Source organism: Argiope bruennichi, chromosome 11 (assembly GCF_947563725.1).
Source record: "Argiope bruennichi chromosome 11, qqArgBrue1.1, whole genome shotgun sequence".
NCBI lineage: Eukaryota > Metazoa > Arthropoda > Arachnida > Araneae > Araneidae > Argiope > Argiope bruennichi.
This window is the reverse complement of record NC_079161.1, coordinates 92,264,636-92,279,341: the sequence shown is the minus strand read 5'-3', so window position 1 is coordinate 92,279,341 and position 14,706 is coordinate 92,264,636. Positions and strand designations below refer to the sequence as shown.

Sequence of the window (14,706 nt, the reverse complement as noted above, 5' to 3'; positions counted from 1 at the left end):
TCCAAATATCCTTCCCTCATGTTCTTGAGTTTTGAAATTTTGTTTATATCCTGTGTATTCTCGATGACTAAAAAGTATTTTAAAATTTTCAGAAACATCACTATTAATTAATCGATTTATTTCATTAAACTTTGATTCCGTGAGAGTGAAACCGAATTAGAAAACTAATATTTCTAGATTCCATAATAGTTATAAAATAATTAATTAATTGAAGATTCAAAATAAAAAAATAACTAAAGCAAAGAATTCTACTTTTGTGGAGAACTAATGTAAATATCTTATTAAACATTGCTTTTTTAAATTTTTTTTTCATATTTAAACTCTTTTTTTTCTTCAAACAAATATTCTTGAATTACAATGAGAGATTTAATATCCAGGTGGGATTAAATCTAATAATATAAATAATAATACATAATTCATAGAGTCAAAAGACAAATAAATCACAAAGTATATATATAAAGAAAAGGCTATAGCCTCATAAAAAATCTTAAATTATAAAAATGAATTTAAAGTCCTTTAACATAGCGATTTTATGAACGTTGTCATTATCCTGTAATGTTTTGTTTCTTGAAATTCAAAAGAACAGCGCCAAGCATAACACAAAAATTTTTTATTCATCTGTCAAAAAACTAAGCAATTTGACAAATTATACCTTGAATTACACAAAATGCAAGAAAATTAAACAATTTGACAAAATTATACTCTGAATTACACAAAATGCTAGAACATTAAACAGTTTCATAAATTATACTCTGAATTACACAAAATGCCAGAAAATTAAACAGTTTGACCAATTATACTCTGAATTACACAAAATGCCAGAAAATTAAACAGTTTGACCAATTATACTCTGAATTACACAAAATGCCAGAAAATTAAACAGTTTGACTAATTATACTCTGAATTACACAAAATGCCAGAAAATTAAACAGTTTGACCAATTATACTCTGAATTACATAAAATGCTATTGAAAGAATTATTATAAGCATTTAGAGATCTAAATTGAAGACCACAATAAAAACTTGTTCAAAAATATCTGGCATTGTTATAATATGCAATAGCCAATGAAACAGTAATAACGACAAAAATTACAATTTTTAAAATAATCTTTCCTATAACAGCAACAAGAAGCAAGCATATATGTTGCAATTACAAAATACTTAAAAACAAAAAAAATGGATATGATAAACGCATCGAGGTTAAAACAGAATTTTAGAAGCATACAAAACATTATAAAGACGAAATTATTCAGTTTATAAATACTAATAATCATTTGAAAAACAAAAACTAAATAGATAATGTTAATCATTTAAAAAACATAAACTAAATAAATAACGTTAATCATTTAAATAACATAAATCACACAAATAATATTATTCAAAATTTAGTTTGAATCAATGAAAACATAAAGTAATAAAATATTAAAGAAAAATTGTTTTTGTAAGTCTGAAACATAGATATGACATTAAAGAAATAAAAAAAACAAAGTAAACAAATTTAATTCCAAATTTTGAAAAAAGAAAAGAATTGCAAGATGAATTGAATTGAATTTTATAACAACAAAAAATACGCACACACACAATTTTTAAAAATTATATTTGAGAGCTGATTTTTAAAAGTTCGCTAAAATCAGAAACAGCATATCCTAGTTTATATTAATAAAATGATTTTTATAAAATGGGCAACGTTAAAAGATGAATTGTTTTTGAATTTGACTGAAAAAAAAACTGAAGACATTTATATATCCTTTTCTACAAAAGAAAAGCATATTATTTAACATTTGATAAAATAATAAAATAAATTTGATACATTGAAACAAGTATTAATGGAATTCTATGAATAACTTTTTTAAAATTTGTAAAAATACCGAACAATATTATACAAATGCTAAATTGGTAATTAAAAAATAATTATTTGAATTTAGAATGATATAAAATTTATTCTTTTGTTACAATACTTTTAGAAATTATCGCAGAAGAATGCGCCAAAAATTTACTTAATTTTTCTTTAATTAATAGTGAAATTTAAAATTAAAAAATTTCTTCTATTGTGCACACTTTAACCTTCCAAAGTAGGTATGTGTTTGGAGGGTTAAAGTGTGCACCTGTCTACCAAAACAGGAGAGTTGTTATTGAATCCTATTTAGAAGGTTGAAGTGTGCATACCTTTTCTACCAACTTTAATGCAAAGTATGTTTGCGTCAAATTTGGTAGATCTTTGGCATGTCTACCGTGTAAAACGCCAGCAAACATACACAGTTACATATTTACTTGTATGAAAAAATAAATCTCGATAATTTACATTAATCACTATAGATTTGCAAATAGTATAGACTGTAAACACAGTTACAGACAAAATCACTATAAACTGTGAAAGGCGGCTTGCATGCGGCCAAATCATTCAAGATGTTCTACAGGTCAAACTGTTTGACCTAGATCTACCAAATTTGGCCAGTAATTAAATATTCAATAATAAATGTCCACTTAAAGAAAAGGCTCCAAAATATTAATTAAAATTTTAACCAAAATGTTAATTCGAAATTAATTAAAATTTAAATGTTTTTTTCTATATATCTCCACTGCCTATTCTTAAATAATAACCATTTTCTTTTAAACTACTTTAAAATGAAAAAAAAAAAATGTGTTTTTCAGAGTTACCTATTTTATTTCCGTTGTAGCACCGTTTTCCCCCTTGGGCAGAGAGCGTCCCCTTGTGGCATTTTGCAGAAGACAACCAGTTAAACGGCAGACCTGCACCCTGAGGTCGACTTTTTCCCCATGCGCAACCCTTGCGCTAACGCCGAATGCTTTCGGCTGGAAATCGTGGAATCCCTCCACCATACTGTTCTTTAACTTAATTTTCTATTTATAGATTTATATTAATTGCAGCATCGTTTCTGCCCTAATACGTACAATCTTTTGCATGTAATATCACTGCCCTATTATTAGTTTTTTTTTAAAAATAAAATAAAGACAGGCAAAGATTAAGGATAAAACATTGCCGAGCTACGCTGTTTTGGAAATAAAAGAGGAAATATCCATCTTTAGTAGAGCTTGTTTTATTAAATTATCCGATGTAATTTTTTTGTCGAATATTGTTTCATATATCGGCATACTGTTATGTTCCGATTTTAATTTCTATTTTCCTAAGAAACAAAAATTTCCCGCATAAAAGATTTTTTAAAAAACTTTCTCTAATTAACCTCATGCTACGTTAAACTTCACATGGCATGAATTTAGGGTCTTCTGTTGTTTAAATCTCCCTCCAGTTACCGCCTTGTTAATCTTGTATATTGCCACATAGTTTAGTAAGATTTTCTTCAAAACGTTTCATTTTAAATCGGATATGAACCATTCGCACTTCCCTGTAACCTCATTGATGATTTTCCCAATGCTTTTAGTTTAATAATAACTCTTCAAGTTGCCAACAGTTTTTTCCAACAATTCTTCGTATAACTCGGATTTTTTTTAGAACCTCGTTAGTTAATTCCTCGGGAAGAAACGTCTTCTACTTAGGCAAATTAGAAAAAATATTAAGTTTAATATAAAAAGAATAAAAAAGAAAGAAATGATGAATTCGGTCTGAAGACTTTCTCAAGGGTCACTCTCAGGCAGGGATTCGAAATAGGGATTTTTTTCTTTGAAAAGTATGACTTTCGTCCAAAAATATGGACCCCTCGTGACCCAAAAATCCCCAGAAATTGAGGCTTAAGAGATAAACCAAAAATAAAAGACAATAAATTATAACTTACAAATCCAAGTAAAATCACAATAGAACAAACACAAACTACAAAAAACCACTCTATCATAAAACAAAAAATACCATTAAAACAAGAAAGCAAATAACATACCAGTTGCAAGTAAAACTCCAAACAATTCTATAAAAAGGCAGCACGTCAAACTGCTCAACATTAGACCACAATCATGAACTTCAGGATCTTCTGCCTTTCTTTTTTATGTCCCTTCTTTCACCTGCGACCGCCTAATTGATCTTGTATATTACCTCCTACTTCAAAACTTTTCCATTTAAACCGAACATGAACTATTATACTCAACTGTAGCTTTTTTCATGATTTCCCCAATGCTTTTCGTCTAATAATAACTCTTCAAGTTAACAGATCTTTTCAATAACTCTTCGTATAACTCGGATTTTTTTTAAGAACCTCGTTAATTAGTTCCTCAGGTAACAATGTCTTCTACTCAGAAGTAGACATGTGAATATATTCACTAACCTCTTAGATAGTTTTTCAATGCTTTTCATCTAATAATAACTCTTCATGTTTCGAACAATTCACTCCAGTAACTTTACGTATAACTTGTAATTTTCTTCTTTAGAACTTTGTTAACTAACCCTTCAGGAAACAAAGTTTTCTTCTGAAGAGTGCATACATGAAGTCTTTCGAAAGTTGACTCAAACTCATCTCCATCAACTTTCGACTTTAGAATCATGAACTTCAAGATGTTTCTGTCCCTTAAACTTTCCACCTATCGCCGCCTAGTTGCTCTTGTCTATAACCGCTTAGTTTTCAGTAAGATTTCCTACAAAAGTTTCCATTCTAAATCAGATATGAACTATCACACACGTCTTGAATTTCCAAAACATCCTTTTTTTTTTTTTTTTAAATCTAGGTTTGGGTCTTTGCAGTAATTAACTAACTTCATTCTAGTGACGAAAAGCCATTTGTTCCAGTATTTCTACATATAATTTAAAATTTTCTTCTTTAAAACTTCGCCATGCATCGGACGTAAAAAATTCCTTCCGCTGATTTATTATGAAATCCTTCGCTGTTCCACGCAGCCTTTGATCGTGGTGAGTATCGGCTAAAATCAATACGGCACAAGCGTTGCTTGCGGACAAGTGTGACCTAAAGAAAATCGAGCACTTTTTCTTCAGATCGAGCAGCTCGTACTCATCCGCTGCTCTGTAGAATTTCAGAGCACTTTGCCACTTTAGTTCTCCAACCTCATTCGTGTAGATGTAAGACAACAAATCTCGAAGCGTGTCTCCATCCATATCAGGAATTTCGACGTATTTGCTTGCTTTCTCTTCCACGTCTTTAAACATGGCTTTGAAGACTGGGGAACGGGCACTCAGGACACACTTGTGGGCGGGAAACGATTTGGAACGTGTTCGGAGAATGACATCGCTCAGATCACCTTCTTCGAGCAATCTTTCCATGTCTTTTGTATAGGAGGAAGATGTATCGAAAGCCTCATCCTGCTCGTAGAGAAGAATCTCGCCGACATCTGTTGCAATGACGTTCGAATTTATCGAATTTAGGTACCTATAGTTTTCGATTCGATTCCACTCAGTTTCGGCCGCCAATTCGATCTCACATCGCAAGGTCAGCACGTCGTTAGGTAGCAAAGTGTCTTTATCCTCTGTCAGTCTGTCTTTTTCAAAAAAATCTGTAAATTCGAGATCATTTGCGAAATGAACAACTTTTCCTTCAAAATCTAATAAACACATTTTAATGTTTTCAACTGCATCGAGAGAATCGCCAAACACAACATTTATGTATTCTTTCCCTTCGGTTTCTTTTATAAAAAATTCAAGCGTTATTTCTTCGGTTGAGGTTGTGTCTAGAAAAAGTTTCCTCACCTGACCTGTCCGAAGAGAGCTGAATTCTCTGACTGCCCAAACGAAGGACAATCGATTCGGTCTGAACCGGGTACGAGCGAAGCACAGATCGGGTTTCAAGATTTCAGTTCCTGTTCTCCACATTCGACAGCGAATTGTGAGCTCGTCGTTCGGCAAGAATTCGTTTCGTCTCCCCAAAAAAACTTCGAGCTCGTCCGGAAAATCAAAAACGATTCGACTGCAAATCTCGAACTTATTTATCTCTACTTTTTTAATTAAAGGTAATCCATCAGTTCGGAGTAATGAAAGCTCACATTTAATTTCAATACTGTCTGGACCATCGTCATCCCGCTCTCTATAAATGCTAAGAAAAACATCTCCATAAGATGCACAACTTAAGAATAAACTCCATTGAGTCATCTCCAAATTTTTCGCAGTGAATATTGGACACTTTGTATAAATAGGCAAACGAATATTTTCGATTGTCCAGATAAACGTGAAATGGGGCGTTTCGTCAACATCGTAAGAACCTTCCGAATCAAACATGGCAGATCTTCAAAATGGGAAACCAGAGATTTCGAGAAGACTGGATTCCGATTAAAATTTCAATGGAAAGACGTCCCAAATAAAAGTACCTGCAGCTTTCCATTCAATAGAATTTATAACCTGAAAAATGAGTGCCGATATCATTCAGAGATTGCGTATCAATTCAGCTTATCATATTATGATAAAACAATCCAAACCAATAAAAAAAAAAAATTGCTTTCATTTCCCAAAAGGAGCTTTCGGACGAGAGATAGGACAGTTTCATTACTTTTTTGTGTACGTAGTATAGAGAAATTGTACTAATCGTTGAAAAATTCGAACTCGAAATCTTGACGAATCTCTTCTTTTTAGACAGCCTTTAGTGTGGAAAACACATATTTTGGAAAATGTCCGTTTGTCTGTAACAAAGAGAACTCAAAAACATTTCGGCTGAAATTTGGTATAGGGTCTTTAAACTAAATTTGCATATTTCTATTAGATTTTGAGTAAAACCTGTTCAGAAGAAGTCCGTCTGTCCGAATATAAATTAACACGATAACAACAAAATAAAGACAGCTAGATAGATAAAATACGGAACACAGAATTAACATCTATAGAGTAGACAGCAGTCAAATTTTTGAGCCAAATCCAACTACTGGAAGTCTATCTGTACTTTCAGAAATATATAAACGCGATAATTAAAAAACGGCGTGACTTGAATATATCAAATTTGGTATGGGATTTTGGGACTACAAGTGTCAAATTTTTGTTTCAATCGGTTGGAAAAAACGTGGCTAAAATACAAATTCGATTTTCGGATATTATTAACTGCATGCCAAGGATTGATCGCGAAATAACTCGCCAAAGATGACGCGATGGATTCAATAAAAATGCTAAATTCAAGCGAAAAGTCAATATTTCGTTACTATTGTATGCCAATGCCACTTAAAGCATACCACTCCCGTTGGTTTTTATAACTCTAATACATTTTTTTTTACGTACATTTGAAGAGTATTTTTTTCCTTTTAAATCTTATTTCATATCATAAAAGCTTCAATAAAACAATATGGTCGAATTATTTTGCCCCGCATGTATGGGCAAATAGCGTTACGTGATGTGGATGGTTGTTGAAAACGCTCCGTGGAGCAGACCATTGCCAGTACGGTTACCAACCTTGGTACCTTTGTAGTTCTTGAGTGGTGCTCACTCTCCAAGAATTCACCACCAAAAGCTTTTTTCAAAATTTTAATTAATTTAATTAAATTTAATCAAAAGTATAGCGTTGTTCCTCAATAACTTGTTAAACAAATTAATTATATTATTAAACAAATGTCATTTATATACAATATTTTCATACCGATTTTATTTCTTTATAAATTGCTCTCTAAAATTTAAAAAAAAAAATTAAGAATATTATTGTGTTTTAGCTTTGATAAATGTAGATGAATAAAAGCTAAAACATAATCTTGTTGCAATGTTTCGATTAAATTTTTTTAAAAACTTTTGTGTTTACGTTATGATCGTTTTACTTTTCTACAAAACAAGAACTGTTTTATCTGGGCTAAGGTTTCGAGTTCGGGGTTTGAAGGTTCTAGGTAAAAATTCCTTTTTACCGAAAATTCAGTGTATGCAAATTCGTCATCACGTAAAATTTGAAGTCGTGTATCAAAGATGCTGATGTGATATAGAAAGCTGGAAAGAGGGTGCCATCTTTGATGTCATTTTCGTTCTGTGACCATCTCCATGATGAGGTCCCTTCGAGGATAGCCAAAACGTAACGTTAATGTAACTAACCAAAATTCAGATTTTATTAATTTATCGTTTCTCAACCCAAGCTATATCTCGGCCACTTAAACGTTTTCTAATGGTTTATTATTATTTTTTTTATTTATGGAGTTAGATGCTTTAAGTTTTGTTGCGTCACTTTTTCTAAGAGGTAAGATATAAAAGTAAAATACAGATAGAAGAATGGATCCTAAAACGTTGCCAGAGTCATACATGAATACGCCATTGTACGCCAGTGCCATACATGAATTAATCCTTTATTAGATTGTGTGCGAGAAAATTTTGGAAAGACTACTAAAGATATATGCTATTGACTATGCTTCAAAATTTGGGGAAAATAGGACACAGCATTATTGTTCAACGAATTTGTAGCGTGCATAGCTTCTGCCTTATCAGGGTGATACTGCTCAATATACGATCTCCCATGCTTTTCAACATTTTCTTTATTTCATTGGAAAACTGTTGCGTCTATTACTTGTTTCTCTTCTGAATAAATCTCCTCCGCAGCTTTTTGCTGTGACATATAATGCAGCTCTTCGGTAGTTCTGCTATGCATTTCAATCAACTCATCGATATCGTTGCTATCCACTTTTAACCCCAATAATCTTGTATTTTAATCATCATGCCTTTAATAAAATTTTTGAAATTTCGTTTATTTACTATTACGTTTTGAACTTCAGAACTAGCAATGGTGAAAAATTTTTTTAAGTGCGTGCATTTTGTGACTCCATGGTTTTTCCCATCGGGAATACACAGTGAAGTAGTGTGTTTAAGATTTCCTCGAAAATGGAGAATAACACGAAGTAGGCGTCCATTAATGACATATCTAGAGCCAGCATATAAAACAAAAATTGGCGAAATCATACCAATGGGTGAAACTATGGAAGCAGTTCCTTTTTTCCACTGATTATTTTAAATATATATTGTGTGATCAAAATTAATTTCTGTGCATATTACCACATAAAAACGTTTTAACACTCCTTTAAAAAAAATAATAATACCAGTTTTATTCCAGTTATTTTTCTCTAATTTTAATTCATTTTTAAAATTATTTTCAAGTATATTTTAATAAAAAAATACTTTTCATTCTTTTAATCGTTGAATGTACAGTTCCTAGCGTGGTGATGATATTAAATAAATTTTATGTGCGGGTATTGTGATTATTATTGATCAAGAGAAAATTTTATAAAAATAAAGACTAATCAAATTCTAAAATATTATCATATTATGATGTTCTGAAGTACAGGTTCCATTTTATTTTGAAAAGTATGGAGGTGGTATATGCATACGAGGAAAATGGTGTTCGTTCAATAGCTATAGATAAGATTAGAGATCATTATATCGCATTGTTTCTAGATTTTCGCATTGTTTATTAGAAATAAAAATTATCATTGGTTTCGATTTCTCATGTGACATCTTTATCACAAAAGAACTAAACTTAGATAACTAAAATTGTCTGAGGTAGAGCTTTTCAACGAAATATCTTTTTAAAATGGCATCAAGGATATCTGTGATTTTTAAAACAATTGTTTTCAATTTTTCAAGTGTCTGAAAATATATCAGGTTTGCCACTTAAATCTGAAAAATTAATTGCGTATTTTCCTTGTATGTATATTCAAGACTAGCCGCCTTTGGCGACCAGCCGGTTCGCCAATCTTAATGCTCGTTAAAATTTTAATAATAATAATAATTTTCAAAAATATTTTATGTAACTCCTATTTTAATTGCTTCTTCATTAAAATATTTTAAAACTTCAAATTTCAATAGTCATATAATTCACTCATAATATTATAAAGGCCTTCAGCCATAACGTAATATATCTCTCTCTCATTTTCTGTTAGCTCTCGTAGAATTTATGCTTTAAATTAAAGTGGAAATGCAATTAAACTGCAATTAATATAATATTTTTTTTTTTTTTTTTTTTTTTTTTTTACTGAACCGAAGCATTTTTTAAAAATATGAGTACTGAAAACAGAGTCGCTGAGTATTTAAACCTTATGGGCACTAAAGAATATTTTTCTTAATTTATATAACATCTCAAGAAATTTTCAACAAAATTTTCGCAGATTCATCATGAACAGATCGATTCATTAACAATTTTTAGTTTCAAATGCATCAAACACTAAAAAAATAAACAGAATAGTTTGAAATAATCTGTCGAAAACATGTTAAGCCTTCAAAACCAAGTCCGTTATCCGATGACAATTTTTGTCAACAATCAGAACACAATGCGCATGCTTGAATTTTCAACGCCAATTATGGTGACGCAAATGCGTGAATTTTCTACTCCAGTTGGGGTAACGCCATGCAGATTAGACATTTTTAATTTCCTTTATTCTGTTTTATTTTTATTCAAAAGTACTTCAGAATGAATCTGAAAGATCGATTCATTAACAATGTTTCATTTTAAATGCATCAAACATTAAGAAAATAAACAGAATCGTTTGAAATAAGCGGCTGAAAATTTGTTAAGCCTATCCTCTTTAGTGTGGGGGAAAAAACTGAAGGCTTACTCATTTGGCGGTGGGGAAATGAAAAGATTTTTTTTTGGCGGGAAGGTTAATTTTTAATTAATAATTAAAATTCTAATTAAAAAAAAAGGGACTCCAATTGCACATTCTCGACCTCCAAGGAATGCATGTGCCAAATTTGGTAGCTGTAGGTCGAACGGTCTGGCCTGTAGAGCGCCAACACACACACACATTGAGTTTTATATAAGTATAGATAAGAGGAAATGAGCGAATAGCACTCCTGTGCTAGTCATAATGGAATATGGTTTTAGAGAGTGAGAAAGCAAGGAAAGAAAACAACAATTTTACATTATTCGAAATAACAGCATAATAAAAAAACGTTTATATTTACACACAGAAAAAAAACAATTTTATATTTATTACCTAGAACTCAGAAGACAAAATTTATATATTAAGGGGGGGGTATATTAATTCTCATGCTCTTTAATTGTAAATCACACAAAATTAAGGACCCGGGTGAAATAAAACACAAAGCCTTTTTGTTATGCTACAGATCATTTAATATTTACTTAACAAAAAGATATTACAAGGCAAGATTACTCTTTTCTTTTTTATTCATTTTTCCCAATTCAAACATTTGGGCATCAATTTCAGCAGATTTTTCAGCCATCAATTTCATGGCGCTAAAGGACCTAATCCATAATAAATAAAGTACAACATTTACGTATGGTCGAACGTACACTTTTAGCTATTTCACTTTCAATGAACATATGTGAAAATATTTCCGACATATCATTGAAAGCATAAAAGGACGAATGTGAAGCAACAAGTTTTAATGCCCATAAAAATGAAGCTTTAAATGATTGTTCTTGAACTAAAAGGTTCGAAATTGGTTTATTTTCGGGCATTAAATTTGACTGCCGTTTTTTCCATTATTCCTCTGAGATACTAAGCTCAACATCAGTGACGACTCTTTTCAACTGGCACGCAGTCTTGTGTGTTTACTTCTTTTGGCATGATGGGTAAGTGACTGTTTTCCAATATTAGTTAGGTTTATTATCTTCTTTTAAAGCGAGCAACAAGCAACAAATGGATTATGTGGGATTTGATTCAATACGAATTATGAGCAATTCATTGTTTCCGAAAAATTCTCTAATCTACACTGAATAAGCTCATTGTTTTTCAAATAATAAACAAACCATTCAATAAACTCACGTGCGAGTGACAAAACACCACCGCGCTGCTTCTGCTTATTGAATGTTGCTACATGCGCCAAAATTATGTATTCTATTCTTTCGAGCAGTTACAGAAGTCTCGCGCATGCTCATTAGCTGCAATTCGGGAATCTCATGGAAAAAGAACAGCTGTCTCACAAATCGAAACTGGAATAATCTATACAGAAAAAAAGGGGAGAAAGAGACAAAAGGGACGAGTTCCCGCATTACACAATCGCGTATGGTATTGTTTCGTTTTTAGAAGCTATGACTACGATTTTTTATTCTTGCAATCTTTAGAGATCGGCATTTTTTAGGTAAAGGGTAAAAAAAGCAAAAAAAAAAAAAATAAGGAACTTAAAATTCCCTGTTTTTCTTTGTTCACTCGCTGGTGATACAATCCTGATATATTAATCGCGTTTGCGTTTTACTGTGCAATGTGTGGTCTGCGTGCAAATCAGCAGGAGTGATCTACTCGGAACTTTCTAATAAAATCTTTAATAAGGTCTTAACAACTCCAATAAAATTGTGTACCACAAGTAAAATCAGAAATGACAAGAGTGCTCAGATTTTTATTTTCAGAGTCCCACACATGATAGTCGAGTATGATTTTCGAAAGCCTCCTTTTTCAGTCAAATAAAACAAAAATTCGGCACAAATAAACAAGCATAATGAGTAGATTGCATATTAAATTTCATTTATCTAAGACATTATGGTATTGAATTACACTATTGACAGGCTTGCGAATGTACAGTACAGCGAATTTCAATCGTGAATTTCACAATTTCGATAAATGATCGATTTTGAGAAAGCCGTTAAAAAAAAGTCACATTCCTTCAAAAAAAAATAATAAAAAAAAAAAAAAACTTAAAAAAAAAAAATAAAACTACAATGTCTGTTAAGATCTTTTAATTCTTTTATCTTTCCCAATTTTTTTCCATGTCCTTTTTTAAACAGCTTTGATTCAAAAGAACAATCGAAACACTCTCCTTGATTGATTCGGAAACCAAGAATAATAAAATTATTTTCATATAGGTGTTTTTTTTTTTTTTTTTTTTGCACTTTTTTATTTCAACTTAAAGTGCGTTTATACTCGGTCAGTATCCAGCGCATTCATAGAAAGACTGAAAAATACTGTTCGGTCCGTCACGGCAAGTATTTGTCCAGATTGGACCACATGTCGTGGTATTTCTTTTTCCTTACAGTGCATGCTTTTGTAGAATTTGCCAGGGTATTTTTTTTTTGGCGTGAAAAAATTTGTTACGTATTATAGATTAATTCCGACATTTTTTCCTCTTTTTTCTTATTGATGCGAGATTATGTCCTCCCCCCATTCTATCTTTTTTATAGTTTCCCATATTTAGGTATGTTGTCCTTTTTTTTTTTTCACTTTACCATGTTTCCTTGTGTAAATACCCATAATTTTAATACGATACGTAGTGATAAAGACGCCAAAACGGCAATTAATAGCCAAGCATGGAATGCCTGAATCTATCTTAGGAAATTGTGGCAAACATAAATCAGTCCCTTTCTGCACATGTGTTGGCTTACTGACCAGCTTACGTATAACTGGCCGAGAGCAAACTTTCATTGCATCAACTTTTATTGTTAGCAGTTCATTTAGTGATGCCACTGTCATGCGGGGGGGGGGAAGGGTTCAAAATAAATATTATTACATCATTTTCATAGTTTCCTTTTATGTTACTAATGCTTTTATTTTACTGATATCCATCATGTAAGGAGTAACAATGTGTGGGTTCTGCTAATAGTAAATATATAAAAATGAGAGAGTATATAAAAAACATATTTATTTCTTTATAACATCAAAAAATTAATTAAGTTGAAAATAACACTTTCAGATATGAAATCTGCATAGAATATGAAAACAAAAAAAAGAACAATATATATGTGTATATACAAAAAAAGAATTCACAACTTTACCTTCATTTGAAAAAGTTTTGAGGTAGTACAAAAACAAACTGTATAGACATTGTGGAGTAGACAGAATTTTAATTTTAATGAGATTTCCAAAAAACTTTAAGACATCATGGTGATATTTAAATATTAAAATATGGCTTCATTTTTATCTTAAATTCTGATGCAAACAATTATAAGAAAAGAAATGGTATCAAAGCAATTGCACTTCATTTCCAAATTGAAAATGTAGGTCTGATTAACAATCAGATTATAGTAAGAAGAAATATCAAATGTTTTTTTTTAAGAAAGGAAACCTGTCAAATAAGTATTTTCTCTCTTTTACGTTACAAGAAGAGTGCCTTCTACAGTCCATTTTATCATTTTTATACATAATCAATAATCAATTTAGTTATTACACATGTACTGATATAATAGGACAACAAAGTAAAATGATCTCCACCGTAATTATGAATGTAAGAAGAATGGATCTTTAATGCTTTAGAACCACAATAGTTGCATCAGTAGGAAAGGACAAGAAGGGGAGGGAAAAAAAAAAAAAAGAAAAAAAAAATCGAAGCAAACAACATCTCTAACATTTAATGTAAAATGTTAGCTGCAATTAAGTATTCAAAATTGGCATTTTCTAATAATGAAACAGGGTAAAAACCTGTGAAGTGAAGCTTGTTGAAGTGAAGAATTATGTATAAAAGAAGATATTTAAAATATTCATAGTAAGCACAATAAAAAGGCTACAAATGGATATATAATTGTAATCAAAATAATACACAAAGAAAGAGTCATTACAATGATAATACATTTGAAAGTATTTTTTAGGCAAATTTAGAAAAGAAAGAAAGGGCAAAAAAAGATAGAAAGAAAGAGGAGGGGGGGGGGAGGTATATCATGAATATAAAAAATATTTATAGAATAAAAATTTTATATTAAAAACAGTGCTTATCAGCTATTGTCAGAAAAAAATAAAATGTGAGTATTTTCAAACATAAATATTTACGTAATTTTACAACATTTTATGATTTTACATATTCTTGCAATATTAGAACTATTTCAATATCTGCAGATAATAAAAATTTAATTTAGAATATAAACCACATTTTTTTTTTTTTTTTTTGAGTCACACATAAAATGCAAGTAAAAGTTTGAAAGAATAAAATATTTCTAATTTAGGAAAAAAAAAAAAAAAAAAAAAAAAAAA

General features: G+C 30.8%; 1 protein-coding gene across 1 annotated transcript; it reads right to left on the bottom strand.

Moving 5' to 3' along the window:
* Positions 1-593: 593 nt before the first annotated feature.
* On the bottom strand, positions 594-6,221 carry LOC129956872 (speckle-type POZ protein B-like). The gene has a single exon (XM_056068844.1). The coding sequence runs from the start codon at positions 6,125-6,127 to the stop codon at positions 4,664-4,666; it is 1,464 nt and encodes a 487-aa protein (XP_055924819.1). The 5' UTR covers positions 6,128-6,221; the 3' UTR covers positions 594-4,663.
* Positions 6,222-14,706: the final 8,485 nt, after the last annotated feature.